The sequence below is a fragment of the Tasmannia lanceolata genome, unplaced genomic scaffold (genome assembly GCF_043159265.1).
Source record: "Tasmannia lanceolata isolate RefF3 unplaced genomic scaffold, GAP_Taslan_0.1 ptg000037l, whole genome shotgun sequence".
In the NCBI taxonomy this organism is placed as follows: Eukaryota; Viridiplantae; Streptophyta; class Magnoliopsida; order Canellales; family Winteraceae; genus Tasmannia; species Tasmannia lanceolata.
This window is the reverse complement of record NW_027518714.1, coordinates 17,561,834-17,583,679: the sequence shown is the minus strand read 5'-3', so window position 1 is coordinate 17,583,679 and position 21,846 is coordinate 17,561,834. Positions and strand designations below refer to the sequence as shown.

The 21,846-nt window shown below is 36.9% G+C and overlaps 2 protein-coding genes across 3 annotated transcripts; both read right to left on the bottom strand.

Annotated features, from left to right (window-relative positions):
* Positions 1-1,603: 1,603 nt before the first annotated feature.
* Positions 1,604-14,478, bottom strand: RAP. 2 transcript variants are annotated; one of them, XR_013239757.1, is made up of 4 exons: positions 12,316-14,478; positions 12,137-12,219; positions 4,553-4,706; positions 1,604-2,025 (listed from the first exon to the last, which is right to left on the bottom strand). XR_013239757.1 is itself a non-coding variant. In XM_077371312.1 (3 exons), exons 1-3 carry the CDS (start codon positions 14,177-14,179, stop codon positions 4,614-4,616), a joined length of 2,040 nt encoding a protein of 679 aa, XP_077227427.1. In that variant the 5' UTR covers positions 14,180-14,478; the 3' UTR covers positions 4,385-4,613. The 2 variants fall into 2 exon arrangements, 1 of the variants encoding a protein (XP_077227427.1); XM_077371312.1 differs by lacking the exon at positions 1,604-2,025 and having other exon boundaries at positions 4,385-4,706.
* Positions 14,479-15,702: 1,224 nt separating this feature from the next.
* Positions 15,703-20,773, bottom strand: LOC143861824 (adenine DNA glycosylase-like). The gene is made up of 7 exons (XM_077372760.1): positions 20,195-20,773; positions 19,124-19,183; positions 18,679-18,795; positions 18,503-18,600; positions 17,445-17,995; positions 17,209-17,315; positions 15,703-15,943 (listed from the first exon to the last, which is right to left on the bottom strand). Exons 1-7 carry the CDS (start codon positions 20,669-20,671, stop codon positions 15,866-15,868), a joined length of 1,488 nt encoding a protein of 495 aa, XP_077228875.1. The 5' UTR covers positions 20,672-20,773; the 3' UTR covers positions 15,703-15,865.
* Between the last annotated feature and the right edge of the window lie 1,073 nt (positions 20,774-21,846).

Here is a 21,846-nt window from a genome sequence, read left to right as displayed (position 1 = left end):
GACGTATACAATGGGTCCAGCGTTTGTCTGATCTGAACCGTACATCTAATAAGTCTAACTTTGGATCTCAAATTACTCAATATTAGGCGAATCATATTGTCCTAACAACAAACCGCGTAGATTTTTGGTCATTGAATTGAGACCGTTTGCTATCCATGGTTATTGATTATCCATATTCAACAAAAACAGACGGATAATTTGATTTCGTTAAATGATTGAATTGAGATTTTGGAACCACTGGAGATTCAAAGCAAGGCCTATCCATTAGACGGTTAGGATCAATCAAAAGTGGAACCCAGTGTGCCCCATTGTATTACAAATTTACAACAAGGTGCCCTAAATATTTCTCTCCATTACAACTTTACAAGTAGTTAGTTCCCAATGAAATTAAGGGTAGTAGGTGTTTTCCTTGGGTCTATTCCAGTGGAGAAAATATGAGCAGGCTAAAGTACAAGTGAGGGCTAGTTGTTCAATGATCAACACCATTTATCTGCCAGGCCTTGCTACAGATGGGCCATACACCAAAATTCTCTCCCATCGGATGATTCTAAGCCTTTGATTACAGACGTATGCTTTATTGTCACGGAGTTCCTTTATTTGTTCTAGAATTTTCATGGTACTACTTTATTGAGTTTAGTGCTTCTACTAATCATCTATACCTAGTCATTAGATAGAATATAATGAGTGTTTTTAGAACATTTCTTCATACAGATTCTGAGGGAAACTAGTATTGTTTACTTCTTGGGTGGAAGTTTCACTAACAAGTGCTATTCAAACATATCCTTCTTGCTAGATTGTGCATTCTGGGATAGTAGGATCTCATAAGTTCTTATTTTTAGCAGGGAGCTCCTATGGGTCTACATGTGAATCTAACAAAAAATCATTAGTTCATTATTGGTCAGTGCTACCAAGTCCTTATCTTTCTTTACATGAGTGTTGGGTCAATGTCATAGCATCATGAGATGAAGTCGAGAATACTAAGCAAGGACAGTCCCTTGTTCACATATTTTTAATGATAATACTTATGTGGCTTCTATGTTCCACCCCCCAGTATGTGTTTTTAGATTAAGCTTCTCTAGCTTGCATTCATGGGTTTTTTTTTTTTTTTTTCTAGACTAGCTTCCCTGTCTTGTAGTTTTTTCCTTGTATCATCTCTCATCCTAGAATCAGTATCTGTGTTTTTTTTTTTCGGAGTGAGAGGTAACTGTATTAAAAGAGAGAAGAGATTACAAGTGCAAGTCAAACGGGCGAAGATTGACCAACATAGAAGGAATCCCACAAGGCCCCTGATTTGGCCAATCGATCTGCAAGATCAATATGGACAAAATTAATAAATCCATCATCATATATTCTAGAAATTTCATCGAAAAACCTAGCTAATCTCCAAGGACCTACACTGTTACCTTTACCGCAAGAAAAAACATTAGTCGAATCATCTTCCATTTTTCATAGTAGCTAGTCCAGGAAATGAACTTCATGCTTTTTGCATGATTTTTGTGTGCTATTTGTATTTATCAATGAGAACTGACTTGGTTTGGTCTTTTGCTACATCCTCCAGAGTCAAATGAATCCCCTGAGATACCTCCTTCAATAAAAGCACAGATCCTCAAAACTTGTGTTGATGTGCCTGAACTTCTCTTTATTATCCCATAAAAGAAACAGCAACATGCCCCTAGATAATACAAAATAAGTAGTATACAACAAAGTATATTCTTAATACTAAATTACAGGATTAAGATGAGTTTAGGTCCGCTCCAAATAGTTGACTCTGAGCGTACGGCATGTGCTTCTCTCTTCAAACATGTAGTGTCCATGTTACTTAACTATGCACTATATAAACCATGCATTTGATAGTTCTCTGATGTAATCAATTTTTGGACCAGAGAGACCATTTATGCTAGTGGGTCGGCGTGGGGGCACTCAAGTCTATATGGACTCCTTTTCCTGATTTCCAGGCCTTATATCCTTTGTTCCAAGTTCTTGAAGCCTCCGGGCATCATCAGTAACTTGTTTTCATCCGATTTCCTGGCAGAATTTCGATGTGCAATCAGTATCGCCAATGCTGGCACAGCCACAGAACATAGCTACTTGAGGAAGTAAACTCAGATAGTGGTCAGAATCAAACGCTTGGAACCAATGCATCTGATCCCCTGTTTGTTTATCAGACTAAAATTTGTAGTATTTATAGAACGAAATTCTGAAACCGGATTTGGGCAAAACAAGGCAGGCCCTATGATTTGTTGACACGGACACGGAGTGTCGGACACGGCAAACCCCCAAAATTTAGAAACAGGGACACGGTTAAAATAGAAAGTATATATAATCTTGATTTCTGGATATAGATTTTTGTGTCGAATTTTGACACAATATGATAGTGGCACACCCATACACGTACATACACATAAAGTTACCGTCACTTCTAGCATATATTTATAAGTATCGAAAAGAGGGTCGACACGTGTGGACACGGGTGTCATGTCAGACATGACAAGACATGTGTGTCAACAATGAATTCAAAGTGTTAGCCAAATCATAGGGCATGCCGTACAGGTCGCAATTAGTGTAACGTAATCGGGGAAAAAAAGAAATTATAATTGAGAGCACTGCATTTGGTTGTTTGTGATTGAGAAAATTACCTGAAAAAAGAGAGTAAAAATGGCAATGATTTTGAAATGATTTTTCAGGAGAAATTGACTGGCAAGATCATCTGTCACATGACACTTGTTTAGTGGTCGGGACGGATCATTGCCTTCGATAGGAATTTTAGATGTCCTGGTATTGATTGCTTTATTAAGCTGCTTACTACTTTAGAAGATTGTTCCATCTTGCAGGATAATACAAATAATCAAATTTGGACATCTGATTCGAAAGGCTCTTTCTTTGTTAGGTAGTTCTTCAAGACTCTTGGCAGCCCTTTGGCTTCTCCTGTCCCTTGGCACGAGGTTTGGAAACCCCTGGTGCCTACCAGAACCCAAGCTTTCTGCTGGACGGTTGTGTTAAATAAAATCAATACTCTTGACAGACTCAAAGCCGACCCCAACTAGTTTGGGACAAAGGCTTTGTTGAGTTGAGTTGAGTTGACTCTTGACAGACTCAAAAGACGTAACATCTTTCTGGTAAACAGGTGTTTCCTTTGTTCATTGGAAGAATGAGTCAAGCAACCGCATCTTCATCCATTGCAAAAAGGCCTATCTTATTTGGACTCAGGTGCACGATTGGTTTGGCATTCAATGGACAGTGTCAGACAACTCAGACCTAGTCAAGAATTTATGGCTTAGCTCGAACATTGCTAATTTTGGCTCCTTTCGAAAGATTCTTTGGCGTCTCACCCTTTTCATGATCATGTGGGAGATCTGGCTGGAAAGGAACACTCAGAATTTTGAGAAAAACGCTCTTCTATACATAGTTTGGCTTGGAAGATCAAATTTAATGTAGCTACTTGGGCACGTCAGCACAAAGATTTTTGGGGATATTATGTTGAGTGTATCCTAAGGAATTGGAGAACGATCTTATCGGGTTCTTCTATAAAACAGAGGTGTCAGTGGTTTGGAAACCTCCTGCCACCAATGTTATCAAGCTTAATGTGAATGGATAGCAGGAATCAATGGGGTCATTAGAGATAATAACAGAGTCATCATTTATGCCTTTTTTGGTCCAATCAGCCTAATGGATTCTATTGAGGCTTAGGTTCGGGCTCTTCTTCTCGGTGTGCGCATTTACAGGGATCATATCGAAGGGAAGTTAGAGGTAGAAGGTGATTCCTCCAGGCTCCAACATTATATCTTGAGCTCAAGGCTTAAGCATTGGCCCTTGGAGCATACCAAAGTTCGTGGACGAGATCATAACCAAGAACAATGAGACTCTTCTCTTTTGTTCATTTTCCTAGGAGCGCTAATTATCTCACAGATCGTTTGGCCAAATCCAGGGCCTTAACACTCTTTGTATTTGAGGCATTACTTGCCCCCTCTCCCACTCCGACGTGCACCTGTAATCTATTCCTATTGATTCCATATATTTTTTCTCAGGAAAAAAAATGAAGGTTTGTATAGTTAGCAAAACTCCGTTTCAAACTCTGTTTTTTTGAAGAAAAAAAACGCATTTTATTGTTGTGCCGTTTAAAACTTTCACAGCGAATAAAACTCCATTTTTTTTAGGCAAATGTTTTAAACAAGTTTAAAATGCGTTTTAAACACGTTTTTTGGCCAACTTTCCAATTTTACCCCCACCATATTTTGTAAATAACAAAATTCTAAACTCATTTTCTTGTGTTTCCGTTTTTTTTACTACGTTTTTTTGAACCGTCCCGGTTTTTTGGCGAATCACATTTTGCTAGCTAAGGTCTAGACAAGGACCAAAGAAAGGGTGGATGGAAGTGATACAACAGTTTAAGCAAGAAATGATGATATACTCCCATAAAGCATCTGCTTGCAATTGAGCTATTACGAGAGAAAACTCCTATTGATGCTACAGCATATTTCTTTCAAACTATATGCGTAAGAATCAATCCAGTAAAGCAACTGCCAAAGAAAATGGTCAAGAAGCTATTTAATACCTTGCCACCATCATCAAGATTTCATCATAATTTCCACTTTGAATTTTACCATTCTTGACCATTATTCTGTGCTCGAATGGCTTTCACCGATCTGATCCTCAATGATTTTCCTGAGGTACTCTAGCTGCTCAAATGCACCCTGAAGCTCCTCCCACTGCAAAGATGAGAAATTCCATAGTGTAATTCATTTGTAAATGATATTAGAAGACTAAAATACAAAGCCACATTGACCTTCATTTGATTTTTTAAGTTAAATTATGTGGCATCCAATATCGAGAACCAATATCAGTTCAAATCAAAAATCCTCCACATCAAGAAAGGAGCATAACCCCATTTACCCAACCAAAAGAAACAAGGTTTCAACTGATAGTAGTGTTCTTACAAAACCATAGAATCTAGTCACTTTAAGCTGGTGTGAAACATGTAAAAAGTGACATACGCCAAAAGTTTATTATGTGTGGAACATGTAAGAAGTGACATAGATAAAAAGTTTATTATGTGTGAATTCATGACATCCAATCTATAATTTGGCCGACACTTCGAATTTATTGCCAACACATGTGTCCAGCCGTGTCCGACAAGACACGTGTGTCCACCCATGTCGACAGTCCTTAGGACACTTTTAAATAATCTGCTATAAGTGTTAGACTTAATGTGGGTGTGTAGACACGTTTTTGTGTCGTGTTAAGTGTGACATTCTGTTTTATTACTGTATATTGCATTTACCTCTATGATTTGGCCGACACTTCGAATTTATTGCCGACACACGTGTCCTGCCGTGTCTGACACGACACGCGTGTCTAGGGGTGCTCATTATTCGGTTAAAACCGAATAACCGAACCGAACCGAATTGGTTCGGTCGGTTCGGTTCGGTTTTTTTCCATTTCGGTTCGGTTTCGGTTTTTTTTTTTTGGCAATTCGGTTATTCGGTTTCGGTTTCGGTTATCTCCAAAAAAAATTTGGTTAACCGAAATAACCGAATTAATGATAAAAACCATTATTTTTTCAAAAAAAGATGTGATATGGGCACTCCAAAGGATGATCGAAACCGTCCATTTGATTGATCACAACTTAATTAGGTTGTGCTCAAAAAATCATTTCGATTGGATCATCCTAGCCCTCCGATCGAAACAAAGATTTTGCTTTTTTCCCTCTTTTTCTCCCATTATTCGGTTATTCGGTTTATTTGGTTATAACCGAATTTTTAATCGGTTCGGTTTTTTAAAATTTCGGTTCGGTTATAACCGAATAACCACCCCTACGCGTGTCCACCTGTGTCGACACTCCTTTGGACACTTTTAAATAACCTGCTATAAGTGTTAGACTTAATGTGGGTGTGTAGACACGTTGTTGTGTCGTGTCAAGTGTGACATTTTATTTTATTAGACATTCTGTTTTATTATTGCATATTGCATTTACCTCTTTTATTAGAAACTCTTTTTTAGCTCTTCTTTAACTAATATTTGTTGTTGTATCATATATACTTTCTATTTTAGCCGTGTCCCCGTTTCTAAATTTTAGTGGTTTGTCGTGTCTGACAATCCGTGTCCGTGTCGACACGTGACACTCGTGTCCGTGTCCACAAATAATTGATTTACCTCTTTTATTATTAACTATTCTTTTATTATAAACTTTTGTTTAGCTCTTATTTAACTAATATTTGTTATTGTATCATATATACTTTCTATTTTAGCCGTGTCCCCGTTTCTAAATTTTGGTGGTTTGCCGTGTCTGACACTCCATGTCCGTGTCGACACGTGACACTCGTGTCCGTGTCCACAAATCATTGCATCCAATCAAGATAAGGAGGAGATCTAGGCTTTATCTGATTTCTTACATTTACAAACTTATACTGAGGAGGAATCTGGAGTCATTCACACTATTCTAAAGTAAGCCTATATCCATACTTTACTAGAAAGAATATGTGTCATACCTGGGGAAAACCAGGGACATCTCTACTGATTCTCTTACACAAAGGACCAAATTTCATATAAAATGTTGGAAAAGAAAAAAGGTCAAAGTTAAGAAATCAATGAAAACAGAGAGAAAGCAGGTAAGCGGAAGTCTGGTACAAAGTGGAAAATGAAGCCCCCTTTGCTCATGGAATCCATTTTCAATTTCCTATCTAATAAATCGAGGGAAATCGTATCTATATTATCTCAGCAAGATTCAAAAGTCGCAATCATCTAATGAACCCCAACAATGGGATCCAGATATTTCATACTTTGCCTATGAACAGTAAAATATAATGGGAAAACTTGAGTGGCCCTCGAGGTTATTTAAAATTTTATAAATGTACTATATTTTCTCAGCAAGATTCAAAGTTCGCAATCATCTAATGAACCCCAACAATGGGATCCAGATATTTCATACTTTGCCTATGAACAGTAAAATATAATGGGAAAACTTGAGTTGCCCTTGAGGTTATTTAAAATTTTATAGATGTACCATTTTTTAACTATTAAATACCTTACAAACTTTATAAAAAATACCTCACAAATGTAAATTTCTTTATAGATATTAGATATCGTACACATGCAGATTTGTCTATAGCAACTAATTACCTTACATTCTTGACCTCTTGATTTATTTTTACCACATAAAATTCAGTCTAAATCACGTTTTTTTTTTTGTTGCACAGATGATGTTTGCATTATGTGTGTGCCATTATCTTGTGAACAGTAAAATGAATAGGAATCACCATAGAAGTTACAATTTTGCAGAACTAAAACTCCTTAAATATTAATCCTTATGAGACTAATAATCTAAGATTGCTACCAACTTTGAGCAATACCTTTAGTCCCAAAGAAGCTTCTCAAACCCAAATCAAAGTATCATTTCAAAAAAAAAAATCAAAGTTACAATTTTTACCCAACATAAAAGGAATGTGAATCTGTATGGGCTCTTCAAAACCCTTATACCAGCTTCCAAAAATTCAAGTAAAAATAACGATTACTTATCTATAAAAAAGATAAGATCTCTTGGTTTTGTAAAACAAAATATAAGATCGCCCTAGGTTTTGTTACAATTAGATCATTGGTGGGCTCTATTGATGACAAGATGGAATTTGCGAGGGTTGTCATCATTCCTTCCCTTTGAGAGGAACTTATTCTCGAGTAGAACACTTCTAACAGTACTAACTGTCGAAGCACTCCCATCTCAATTTACTCCAGCGTTAGAAAAATTTCAACACTTGCGCATTTGTCAAAACATACTAGGGAAATCCCTTCTGTCAAATCAAGTACTTAGAATATACTTATGTACTTTAACAAGCCCTCCATCCAGAATCTTTTGTTCTCAAATTTTCAGAATAATACAACTTCTTATAGGCAAGAATTAGTAGAATTGTTAAAGCTAACATCTTCAAAACTTTTACGTTAATAATATAACTCCAAAACTTTGATTCTTCCGACCATAATAATCAATGTCGTTATTTAGAGAGAAGGTAAATAGTAGCATTAAAAATGATATTCTGCAATATCTTCAAATTCATCATCTTTGTTAACTTACCAACTTCTCCAAAAGCTTAAGCTGTTGGAGAAAGGCGTTATTTATCTTTTATACTTCAACACTCCCCCGCACGTGTGGCCCACTTGGCAAACACGTGGCACATGTGGTCCCACTTTGGGCCGACCATCGCATGTGGATTTTTGCTATCCGGGAGGTTTGAACTCGAGACCTTTGGCTCTGATACCATGTTAACTTACCAACTTCTCCAAAAGCTTAAGCTGTTGGAGAAAGGCATTATTTATCTTTTATACTTCAACAATCTTCCATTTCTTGATTTATGTATAAGGCTACTTCTTCTTATATTCTTGAATATGCTCTTCAAATTATTCTTCTTTATAATTTTTTCCTTCAATATATTACTCATTCTTTACTAAATATTCATATGCAATTTGGTCCTTTCGTCCCTTTGGTCGTCATTAATTTTTTCTTCCGCACAGTAGTCAAAGCCGTCTACCGTGTCTTGATCATGCTAATCATCAGAATATCCATTGTAATTAGACTCATTTTGTAAAATCCACATAATTTTCTCGACCTTCAATTTGGAAATCTTCCATCTATATTATGCATGTTGGAAATCTTCACTACATTGATTAAGGACATGAAAATTATGAGCAAAGTGTCCCTGTCTAGTGACTCTTCACATGAAACTTGATTTCAAAGTACGTCTCCAGGTTCATTTTGAACACTAAAGGTCATATCGCCAAAAAACTCCATATTCCTCAATTTGCTAGTATATTCCTCGAAGGCTGCAACATCATTCTCAAATCTCGTAAGCCTAGCTCAATAACTTGATGAAGTTGAAGGAATTCTTCTCACCCCCAATTTCATGTTGATTTAATCATTCCACAACCCCCGATGCATCATTTTGATCCGGAAGCTCAACAAGATCCCGCAATATCAAATCCATGAAAATATGGAACGAAAATGGCTTTGATACCAATTTGATGTAAAAAGATGTACATAACAAACAATTGTCACCAAAATTCAAGTATAAAAGAAGCAGAAAAAAGATATAATAAGCCCTAGAACTGTTTGTACAACCACTAGAAGAAGAAGAAAAAACCAAGTCTGTGCGTAGTACCATGAACAATAATGTGAACAGCAATTTCTACAAATTTTCAACTCTGAAGGATTAAAATTCCTAACATGCTAAAACTTTGATGAGAGACATATATTCTAACGGCATGTGATCAGATGCACCACACGAGTAGCAACGCTATTTGAACCCCCCAAATCTCTCCCTGGATAAAGATCACCACTTTATATCTCTGGATCTTTCCTGACAGATTAATAATTATTGGAACTGCTTGACCAACCTTAATTCCTACCGTTAGTCAACACTCCTCTACGGTTAATTGATGATTTTTTTTTTTTGAGACATTCTTCTACCTGTAAGGCAAGCCGATACACCTCGTCAATAATCCACACTTGGGTAACTACCAAATGATTCCTCATTTGTATCTTCAATCCTAATAAATACTAAGAAACTGCAATATCTTCAAATTCAACCAACCCGTTGCGCAAACATAGGTTGTTGAATACATCTTTGTATTCATCCATTGCCATATCCTTCTCTCAAACAGATTTATCATGTAGTCGACAGGTAAAAAAAATTCTGAAAATTTCTATCTTCATCTACTCTCAAGTTCGTATCCTCAGTTTCCCTACCAAAGACCAGGACTCCACCAAATGCTGCCACCATATAGCCGCAACGCCTTTAAATTTTGATTTAATAAGAGCCACCTTACGATCAACTAGCATATATTTCCACTAATAAAAAAACTATCCATATTACCATTCAAAAAAACTATCCACACTCGTCACCCAGATGAGGGAAGTCTTCGGATGCATTCTACCATTGAACTTCGGCGGATTGAGCTTCACCCCTTTTTTCATAATCATGGTACAACCTCTTGTTTGGACCCCTTTGCGATTTTGAGGTGCTGGTCCTCTTCTTCCACTCCCCTCAACACGAGCCCTAGGTTATGCAAGGTTTTAAATTTTGATTTTGGCTCTGATCGTCATGGAAACATAAAGGTATCGGGTTCGGTTGGAAATTTTCGTGGAAATCTTGTAAAATCATGGAAATGTATGGAAACATATATGAATGATAGATTTTCAAGCTGAAATTCAGAAAATACTAGAATAAGCACAAATACACACTTATAAACCATCACATAAGCAAGATAGACATCCATAATGGTTAAACAACATCGAACACCTAGTGATATGCACTGTAGCACATGTCTGATAATTCAGTATAACACATTTCACACTTAGTTCATATAAATATTAATGCATAATACATACACTGCATTTCACATGCAATTTATAACCTATACTGATATAATATACCTAAACTTACGATTTTGGTTTCAGTATGCATTTCGGTGGGATGGAAACGTAAACATTTAGGTTGTTTCATATCGATTTTGGAGAAAATTTAAAACCATGGGTTTGTGCTGCCCTTCATCATCCTCATAAAAACAATTAAAGTCCCGCCTTCCAAAAAAAAGTCATATGAATGCTCTTCTTCACGCAAGTCGCCTTCTCGTACATCCTCAGGTTATAACAACCGAGTGTTTCTCAGTACACAACCATCACAAGATTACTCCATATGCAAGGCTTCAATCTCATGCGATAGGGCAGTCACTTGCTGATAAATATCTAAAAATAGATCATCCTACACTTCCTTGAGTTTTCATGGTCTGAGCAAGAGGAAACGAAACCTTGCTTTATGTCAAAAATTTGACGCAGCCAAGACAAATAGAAAAAGAAAGTAAAACCAGCACAAGAATGATGCGATTTATTTAAAGAAATTGGCAAACAAGTAGCCAAAGAAAGAGAGGGAAAACAGATCACTAGCTGACTTACCTTCTTTAAACTTCACTATTCACATTTTTTTAAGTGAGGAAATTCTTCTCCATGATCTCACTTAATCCCCCCTTTTACAATATTAGGAGAAGACTAATATGCCCCTAAATTTCATAGAGGTGATAATAAACGAAATAAAAGGATATAGAAAACTCCCTAATGATTAAAATCTGAAATCAAATACTCGTCACCATCCATCAGCCTCAATTCCTAGTGTTTGCGTCACCTTTGAAACACATTGATGACTTTGGGTCCACTGCTGTATCACTAAGACTCCTACTAATTTCTAGAAATAAATCCCAGCCTTATACAAACTTCTAGAACCCAAAACAAGGTCATTATAGTAGGCCCTCTAATAACTGATATTTCAGGTGGAAATCAATTCTATAAGTTATTCGAGTGCATTTGTTATGGTAAATGGTATCGCAACCTGCTTTTCTGGTTTTTCAGAGTTGATGGGGCTTCAGACCTTCCCCTTGATTTGCATCAGGGGCACTCCTATGTTACTCAAAGTCACTGCAAGATTGAATTTGAGTGTGGGTACCAATCCCCCTATCTCGACAGTTCTTAAGGTGTATCACCACTTTCTTACACCTTTCTTACAATGTTTTTCTTCATTTCAAGGCTAGGAAGTCTGACAAAACTCAATCTTAGATTACCATCTAAAATCTTTATCTTGTTGACTAAGAAGCAAAGCCTTGACTTTAAGCATACAAACTCCTTCAATCTTCAAAACTATCCATCCAATATATTGGAAAAACGCCGTAGGCTCCCTAGAGTTTAGTTATAAGTTGAAAGATTGTAAGGATCCCTAATAATTCATTACATGTAGCACTCCTGAAACTATGAAACCTTTTTACATGGAAATTTCCACTATCGGTTTTGGTTCAAAATATATCAGTCCGAGTCCTGAAGTAACTGATCACTATATAAAATGAAACAGAGAGAGAGAGACAGCATGTGGCAGCCAAAAATTATATATGGCAACAAACTTCTATACATGTGTCTATGTGCTTGCAAATGCATTTATTGGTCTTTAGATTTCAGATATTAATTAGACCAAGCCAATGAAAAACTCATCAATCTCATAAAAAATTATGTTTGGACTCATTACTTGAACCCTTGGATACATAAATTCAGAAGATTTTTAGCTGATAAGTTAAGGGGAGAAAAAGTTCAAGTGTCTACGCAATATCTCACCTCTTGGTGAGACAGAGAAACAAGTTTCCAACCAGCAGCAGTAATATAGCGACGTTTCAGCATCGTGTGACCCAAAGGCGTCCCTGCAGAGAAACATTTGTGGATTTCTCAATGATTTGTAAGATCTAAGGAACATTAATGCATTGGAAAGTTTCAAGACATGGGTATATAAGAGACACCTGAATTCCTCGAGAAATGAGTTGGTCCATCAATCTCCAAAGCAAGCTTTCTATCAACCAATACTGCATCCAAAGTATATCCTTCAACTACATATTCTCTTATCCACTCAAGGCCTGTGCTAATGAGAAGGCGTGCCACCTCCTTTTGAAATGAAGAAGTTATCTTTTGATTAAACCTCTTAGTTTTTCCCGCAAATGCAATTTTTTCCTCGATATCATTCTTAAGTGATAAACCAAGATGAGGGTATTCAAGTTTCAAGCACTGGTTTGCTATGTAAACCTGTGAAGCAAACATCATGTCCTCTCTATACTGCTCTGAAATCCTTTGCTCTTCAAAATGACTCAAAGTTGTCCACACATGGGAGAAGAAAAGACGGTCCATTTGCCCAAGAACGGCATAAGACCAGGCTATACTTCCGAGCTGATTTCTTTTGAAATTGAGTTTTGGGGCATCAAAAGACATTTCTGAAACAAGACCTTCAATCATTTGTACACCTCTTTCATCGGAACCTAAAAGGCCAGGATCTCCAAATGAGTTCTCCAAGGCGCTTGATGTCTCTTCTACCCCACATTTGAGATTCCCCACATCTTGGAAAGCATTGTCAAGTGAGTCAAGTAAGGGGTCTGCATTCTCATATAGAGAAGCAAATGCCCATAAGACTTGAGTCAGTTCTTGCTCTCGAAAAGTAGTAATAATTGTGGATCCCCTCTTTGACAGCTCTGAAAAGAGCTCTGGTGCGGAGTGCTGCATCGAAGCAAATGCACCCGCAATATTAGCAACATTTTGCGAGTTGAACTCCCCAACCTTGGTCATTGCCACCTCAGCAATTCTATCCATCTCTGATAAATAAAGAAGCTCCCCGCCTATTTTTGACAGTGCCCACGCAATATTCGATATACCCTGAGGAGAGCACTCAGGCAGGGCTGCCATTGCAATACCCACAAGCATCGACATTTCTCTTTGACGAGCAAACACTAACCTATGACTCTTCATCATAGACACTTTTTCCATGTTTTTCGCAATCCTATGAAGGGAAGTTGCTATATTCAAGGGGGAGAGAGGAGAAGGATTCAACCCTTTCCCAACCGCAGAGATTATATCCGTGGCTACTTCTAGTACATCGTCCGCGGTCTGCGCATCTAAAAGTGCTTTGTTTAAATTGATCTCTTTTTTCCTATCCGAAGGTCCCGAGAATTGAGAAAGTTTTTGTATGAAAGCCTCTCTCATTTGCTCTTTTCTTTCTTCAAAAACACCATCTCCCATCAAGCTAATTGTCTCTCTAAGATCACTACTATTACTACCATCCATAGAGTTCATAGAGTTCAACTCCTCTAAGTCAATTTCTTCAGAAACATACTCAATTTCATTCATTTTCGATTTATCTGATTTCTTCGTTTTCTTATTAGTTATCTCCTTATTGCTCTTTTTCTTCTTGTTCTTCTTCTTTACAGTTATCAAATCTTCCATGGTACGAGTCAAACCCCGCGCTTCCATTGATTTCAAAGCAATTTTCCTCGCCCTAACGCACCAATCCATTCCATCAGTGTCCTCAATGAATTTCGATTTTAAACGGGTTCTCTTCTTTGTGGGTTGGAAACCCAATGGATCAATCTCCCCCAAGAACTCTGTTTCCCAATCATTATCAAGTTCTTGTTTATCTTCAACACTTTTTACAACCACAGAGAAATTTCTGAGCCTGGTTTTACTAATCCTTGGACATATTTTAGTAAAACCAAAGTGGGGTTCCCCATTAGAAAACCCAGTTCTTATTCTTATACTTGGAAAGGTTTGAACAGTTTTTGTACTAAAATTTAGAGGTTGCAAGTAACCCTGGGTTGCAACTGTGCTAAAAATCCCTTTCATTTCGCAAATAAAGATAGAAATTCAGAAAGAGATGAAAGATAAACTCTTACCCACAAATTGATTCAACAGTTTCTTGAGGAAGAACAAGCAACCCACAAAGGGATTCCACCGTTTTGAGAAGATATGAAGAAATAAAGAAATTCAAAGGCTAACATTGGAGTACTCGTTTTGTGAGAATAAATGGGGAGAAAAGAACTCTTTCAATTTCAAGCACATAAAAAATTGAGTCAAGAAGGATAAAGCACTGGAAGATGATAATTCGCTCCCAGAAATTTCCCATCCGCCCCGCTTTTACTAACTTACTATTCGTAGTCTCTCTTATCGTTATTTTTGGATACTGATATTGGCACTAACATGTTTTAATAATTGCACAAACTCAACTTGTCTTACATTTCCAAAAAGCTATTGGAAGCCAATTAAAACAGAGAAGATAAGGTGAGTTTGTGCAATTATTAAAACATGGTAGTGCCAGTATCAGTAGCCATTTGGGATTTGCTAGGAAATTTCGCAGAAAGTCATATTGCCGCTCACTTTTGCAGGAGAGAACAGCCACCTCAGATGAGTTAAATGGATAAGACAAAATCTGCTGAAAAGTGAGCCTATGTGCCTGTTCTCTCATGCAAAAGTCAGCCATCAAATGCCTTTCCGCGAAATTCCTGGAAATTTTGTGGAAAGCCAATTGGCGACTGACTTTTGATAATGGATGAAAGAAGTGACTTGCCTTGGTGTAAGATAATTCATAATCTTCTCTGCTTTTTTATGTTGACGTGCATATGTTCCTGATGATGCTAACTTTAAGAGAATAAATCATCACAATTTGGGATCTGTTACTAAAGCTCCACTTGTTTGACGGCTAATCTGCATTATGGTCATAGGCATCCCATGGTTTGTTGTACATCAATCTAATCCGTAGCCCCTTCCTTACAAAAAAAAAGGCTTCACATTGAGCATGATTGAAGTTCTATAGTCAAGTGCCCCTGCACTTGATAAAAGTCTTCTAATAGTGATACTGGCTCATTGAATCTAGAGAGACTTATCATATAATTTCTCTCTATATCAAATAGGAGTTAGCTTTTCTTCACATCCTAGACAGTGCTTGGAATCGATTTATGTTTAGGTGATGTCGCTGTTGGTTCATGCCGTGTGTGCTACTGGGTGCGTCATTTGTTTTCAAATCCTTCTAAAGAACACAACTAGCTTTGAAATACAATGAATTTTCTTGGTGAAATAAACTTTTATACTAATAAAGCATCGGGTTTTTTCATTGCAAAGTTTCTGTTCTGCCAAACTGTAGCGCGAACAACTGAATATGTTCTTACTATGGTATCGATGAATCCAATTTGAAACAAAAGAAATTTGGCAGGGAACTGAAAATTTTTCAAACTGCCACTTTAGGTCCCAAATACGCTAAACAAAGAATCAAAGATCAATTACCAAGATCCAGAAACATGCTCAAACCATAGCACTTTTTTTTTGTACGGCAAAGGAGGCTTTTAGTTAATGAAGGTTGTATGGGAATTCAGTTGAAAGAAAAGGAACAATAGATTATGGATATAAGAGGCAGCTCAAAGCCTGAACCGCCAAACGTATATTGTACTTACAAAATTGTACAATGAACTTCAGATCAGATATAAATTACTGAATAAAACAAAATGAATTTAAAGATCTAGCTCATCAACTTAATCTCTAAACATTTTTCCTTGTTGCTCTTTTGGTCTTCATCAGCAGTTTGCTCTGCTTAAAATCCTGGATCATATTATAAACCTGCATTGGGAAGAGTTTTTATGGTGCAAGTCAGTGGGGATCCAAATCACAAATAGGATAACAATATGGAGAATCGAAGGTGAAAACAGAAACAGAAAGAAACAAGAAGATGTTCAAAAAGTAAGCTCTCCAAGACGACCACTACCTATACTTGCGTGGGTTAAAAATCATCACAAGTCCTAGCTATGAAAGAGTTTGTGATATCTTGCAGCTTTCTGTTTCAAATTGGGGATATAAATGTTTGGGTAAATGAGTAAACCATAAGAAATGTTTGGAAATATGAAAAATAAGATATCACCAAGTAAACTAGATTTTAACCATCTATCTCAAATTTCTGGATAATACACATAGAAATTTCTATTTAGACGCCTCGACCCTGTTGTCGTTATCCAGTTCTTGTCATCTTAATAAAGTTTGTTACCTTTCCACACATATAATGAGTTTGATTTATTATCTTTAAATAACTTGGTAGATTTTGGAGATTGAAATAATACTAGAAGTAAATTTACTTCTAGAAGCATTAGCATTAGATAGTAGTTTTTGTGTATCTGTGTAACCCACAATACAACAAACTCATTAAATAGTAGAACGAGAATAGGAGAGGGAATGGAAAATGGGAGGTGGTTTCAAGGAGAAAAGTAATTGTATTAGAAATCTCTATGGTTTTCCCCTTACCCTGGCATGTGGTAAAAAGAACAAAAAACTAAAACTAACATCAAAGCAACTACCTCAAACTAAAGCTATTAGCGACCTGTTGTCGTGTTACCCGTTGCAATTTGTTCATTCAAGTGACTTACATGCAAACCATATTTCTAACGGATTCCTATCATTTCGATTCACACAACAATTTAATGGGTAGCGAACCAGGCAACAATGGTTTTCACTGACAATTGGGTAAAGCATAAGAAATATTTGAAAATATGAAATATAAGATGAGACCAAATAAACTAGATTCTAACAATCCATATCAATTTTCATTGGTTGCATAATACTCACTAAAATTTCTGTTTAATAGTCGATGCATAATACTCTAAAATTTCTGTTTAGTACTAAACTGTGCATAGTATACACAACAGTCAAGCATTGAGAGAAGCAAATCTCAGCTGTTTTCAATCCGTAAGCAACGCTAACTTTAATACCATTAACTTTAAATATTCCAAATTCGATGGTGACTGGCAACTCATTTATAATTGTGTCTAATAGGAATCAAGTCGAACCATGAATTGTAAAGCCTACTAATAACACTTGTGCATGCATATGAATACCTTTCTTACTCCAGATGTCAATCCCATGCTCTTGATGGAATTTTCATCAACACATTTCCACGACATTGTCCTTTGGTCCTCGTTCCCATTCAAGACATTTACCCCACCTTCACGACAACAAAAAACCAAAGTAATGAGATAATGAAGCAAGTGTAATAACAAAGATAACATTAACAAGAAAATCAAATCAAACCAGATAATTCTCATAGGAAAATAGTTTCCAAGTGGTTTCGAACCTTTCAGACTTAAAACCAACAGCTCAACATACATTCGAAGTCGAATGTGAGTGAAAATGTGAACATACTCCCCAATATCCTCTCTCAAAATTACACAGTTTTTTTCTCTGATGTCAAGCTTAAATGACTCCTTTAAAAACTGATCTATTACTTCTCTTCTCAAGCTCAAATCATTTTCTTCTTTCTCCAACAGAACTGATGGGAACTCCCACAGGCCTGCGAGTAGCCCTTTTTCTGGCCTTTTTATGAGAAGGAAAACATTGTTTTTATTGCTTGCCTTCAAAACATTTGGAACCTGATCTTTAGTTATCTCAATGACACAGACAGCGGCAAAGTCATGCCTTTGTTTAACTTTTGCCACCTTTGTTGGATAATCTGTGACCTGTACCAACTCAGAGTTTCTGGAGATAGAAAGTGCTTGGCACTGATCGGAAATGGGGCATGAAGAACAACTTGGGCTTGTTGGAGTGCATATGGTTGCCCCAAGTTCCATGAGAGCCTGGTTAAAATCTCCGGGTCTAGAAGGATCGACCAGTTGCCCTGCTAGCTTCCTAAACAAAGAAAAGAAGTATATATAAAAGACAAGAAAGTTATCAAGGCTCGTGCCTCTGATATTTGAAATGATGATAGTGATAAATTATAACATAATATTGTTATCTCTGTCATTTGTCTCATGTATCATCTTATGAAATTTTAGTTAGCAATCCAATAAACTAAAGATTACTAAACATCTACCTTCTGAGAAGATGACCAACTTTACATGAACTCTCTCGAAAAGAAATATATTGAGTGAATACAAGAAATAGATTATCAAATAAAAAACAAAATTTGTTCAATCAAAAAGATTTAGGGAAACAAAGACTAAAGACTGGGCAGCTACAAAGAGTCAAATAACCAGAAAGGTAAAACAAATTTAAGGGCACTTTTTTCATTGTATTGTCATTTTCGCTAGTTGTAGTTTTGGGCCTTTGGCAGCTCTACAGAATCTGCCCAAGAAAAATTTTGAAATAAAAATGAAAAAGGATTTCTAAGTTGTCATATGATGCCCACAAGCTCACCAGAAGATCTGGACAGTCGCTGACTCCTTTGGATTTGCAGTAATGGCCTTAAGTCTAGCTATCACCCTAATTACATTTCCATCAACCACGGGCATGGCCTGAAATCACAAAAAAAAGAAGCATAGAAGGAGTTCATGTTCTCCACCTGGAATATAGAAAGCTGATTAATTACACACCTCCTTGAAAGCTATGGAGGCGATAGCCCCAGCTGTGTAATCTCCTATTCCCCGAACCCTCCGGAGAGCAGAAACTGTTTTAGGAAATTCACCTCCATCAACAATTGACTTTGCTCCCTGACCAGCACAATCCAGTACGTATGAGTAAGTTGCATAGGAAAAATAAGGTTCCACTTATATGTTCTCATCTCTTGCCATATCTTAGTGGATCCAGCATCAAGGTTCTTTACATGCAGATATATGAAGTATATGTTGTAAATTCAATAGATGCATGGTCCAGGAAGCTGATAGAAGCAGAGAGAGAACCAAAATAGTAGAGGTAACATCTGAGATGAATAAGGTAGTATTGATGTGGGATTGAAAACAAGGTGCATGAGATTCAATTTAAGTGTGAAGAAGAAAATTTTGCAGGTAATCAGAAGGGAAAATGGCATTTCAGATGTACCTCTAACAGAAACCGGGCACGTCTGTAGTAGCCCAATCCAGCCCACATCTCATTGACCTCCTGCATAATGCAAAATGGCCCGTATTTTAGAATCCAAAAATGAGTATACAACAATCATAACCAACAAACATCTCCCACCCTTCTAATATAGGATGAGCTCTTACTCTCTTCTTCTTTTTTTTAATTCTGCCCCAAAGAAAAGGTATCATTTATTTCTTTCAGATTTATGAATATCGCATGACTTTTAGTACCATAGTTTAGAAAGTGGAGAAGTCAACCCCTAAGCTTAGGTGGATGCAGCTCAACTTTCCTGGTTTGAGTTGAGTTGTCCTTACAAGTCAATCTTGATACAACTTAGTCTAAAATTGGGTCTAAATTTCAGGAAATTGAATCATAACTCAAAATATAAGCTGAAAATTTCACATAACAGAGGATCAATTGCTTTGCAACGTTCTTGAAAGAAACAAGGAGCTCAAAAAGACCCAGATGAGTCGACCTGATGAATTTATATGAGTACCCAATTGAGAATGTAAAGTGTAAATGCATAAATAACACCAACTCTAGCTTAAGCTTTTGGAGTAATTGGTTGTTTCACATGGTATCAGAGCTATTGCTTCAAAGCAGGTCCTGGGTTCAAAACCCAACAACTTCTTGATATTAAAAATTCATGTGTACGACCAACCCAAAAGGGAGGGGCCATGCATGAGTGGGACACACTTAAGGGGGAGTGTTGAAGGATAAATGATTGGGTCATTGGAAACATAATTTTACACGTGTTTTGAGATTTTTACAAATGCTTTGAGACTTTTTCATTGGAAAAATGTGTAAAATTATGTTTCCAATGCACCTTAACAAGTGTCATAGAAAAACCGTAAATGATTAAATAACACACAACTCTAACAACTTAACCTTTTGGAGTAATTGGTTTGTTCCACAAAGAACAGTTCTCAAGTTTTGAGTTTCTAACCTTTGCTTTCCTTCAAACTGAACTACCAAATGATTAAAAGAAAAAAAATTGAGAAGCTTTTGTAGGATACGGCTGATAGTTAAAGAAGAGATTAAATTCTATACCTCTTGAGTAGCCCTAGCGAGATGACCGACGGTCGGCCATTTCTCCATCCAACGGTTGTAATAATCAATAACAGTCGAAACCCTAGTCTGTTGTAACATCACTTCCGAAACCCATACCTCATAAGCACGAGCCTCCATTCCTTCCTCTTCAATTTCCTCCTTTTCTTCATGTTGGTTTATTCTCCAGGGCAAAACCCTCTGGTTTTCATAGTACCAATGAAGCATAGAAGCCCTAATTTTTAGGGTTTCTCCCAGAGAGAAATCCTCAATGTCTTTGTCAACTCCATTGCAAACCCTTTTCACTTCTCTCGTCCGCTTCTTATTCTTCTTTGTTTCCTTCTGCATTTTCCAGTCTATGTCTATGGAGAATGTGAGGATTGGGAAGTGGTATTGTGATGGGAAAGCGTGGAGAAAATTTAAATTTAAGTTAGAGGGTTTTCCCGCCAAAGAGTGTGGATGTAAGAAGACTGAGGGCATGTGTTTTGAGGGTGACGACCGTTAAGGTCTTTCAAAATATTTCTAGGGTTTCCCTTTCTTTTTCCCAATCCTGCAGCCACTCGGTCCTTTTTCCTTCATATATTTTTTTCCTCCACAATTTAGAGGGGAAATGATATATGGTTAATTTAGAGGAATATTATCTCTAAGTAAAATTGATTAAGGTTTGTTGAAGTTATCTTTTCTTTTGTAACTACAAAAATAAGAAATTTTAGAAATATTTTTCCTTTCCAATCTTTTTCCATAAAATTCCTACAATCGAAACATTCTGAGCTAGCATAGTTTTTCAGTGCAAAAGAAGTAGACTTTTATGGGGTTTCTAGAACAAAATTTGAAAGTGAGACCTCCTTTATATATTTATTTGGTGTAACTACTTGAGCCGGACGAGAGGAAACCTTCATGTCCGGTTTTTAAGGGGGGATCCTATAAGAACCTATCCCAATTTTTCTTTTGCTAGGCCCATAGTTAAAAAACCGACTTTCTTACAATTTATGAGGTTCATTTGAATGTGAAATACAATTCCGGAAATATAGCATCCCACTTTATTTTACTACCCAAGGCTTCGATACATTTCGAAATCGAGAAATCTCTACTGGAGCAATTGCTATCAGAGAACAATTAGCCGATCCAGATTTGCAAATTATTACAGATCATTCATTGGTGGAATGGAAGGAATTAGGGGAAGAAGGGTATACTGGAAATGAATGGGAAGATAGAAAAGTTGGACGAAGAAAGGATTTTTAGGTTAGACACATGGAATTAGCTAAGCATTTTATTTGAACAAATGTAGAACCAGAATGGATGGTTTTGTCTCTATTACCGATTCTTCCTCCAGAGTTGAGACCAATCATTCAGATAGATGGGGGTAAACCAATGAGCACTTTTGTTTGCCCGATAAATATGGAAGTTATGTATTCACTCCCTTTTCTTCCCCGTGCCTTATGTATTGGGATTTTATGATTGGTTACTAGGAGAGTGTGTCCGGGGAAAGAAAAGGGGACGAATAACTCATTTCCCAATTGCTAAGGAAAAGTGTGGGTCCATCCAAATCATGCACTTCAGTTACTAGGCCTCATGTTGTCCCTTAATCTGAACCGTTGATCTAGCTGTGCCGTCCATCTTATTAAATGAGAATCGTCTAATTAAGGGGGGGTCAA

Excerpts from the sequence above, each read along its gene's own strand:
- RAP (XM_077371312.1), bottom strand. The coding sequence starts at position 14,179 with ATGAAAGGGATTTTTAGCACAGTTGCAACCCAGGGTTACTTGCAACCT. Across the intron at positions 12,220-12,315 it reads TCATTTCTCGAGGAATTCAG|GGACGCCTTTGGGTCACACG; the intron begins GTGTCTCTTATA and ends GTTTCTCTGCAG. Across the intron at positions 4,707-12,136 it reads TTTCTCTGTCTCACCAAGAG|TGGGAGGAGCTTCAGGGTGC; the intron begins GTGAGATATTGC and ends TCATCTTTGCAG.
- LOC143861824 (XM_077372760.1), bottom strand. The coding sequence starts at position 20,671 with ATGCCCTCAGTCTTCTTACATCCACACTCTTTGGCGGGAAAACCCTCT. Across the intron at positions 18,796-19,123 it reads GTGCCCGGTTTCTGTTAGAG|GGAGCAAAGTCAATTGTTGA; the intron begins GTACATCTGAAA and ends TGTGCTGGTCAG. Across the intron at positions 15,944-17,208 it reads TGACATCTGGAGTAAGAAAG|GTTTATAATATGATCCAGGA; the intron begins GTATTCATATGC and ends TTCCCAATGCAG.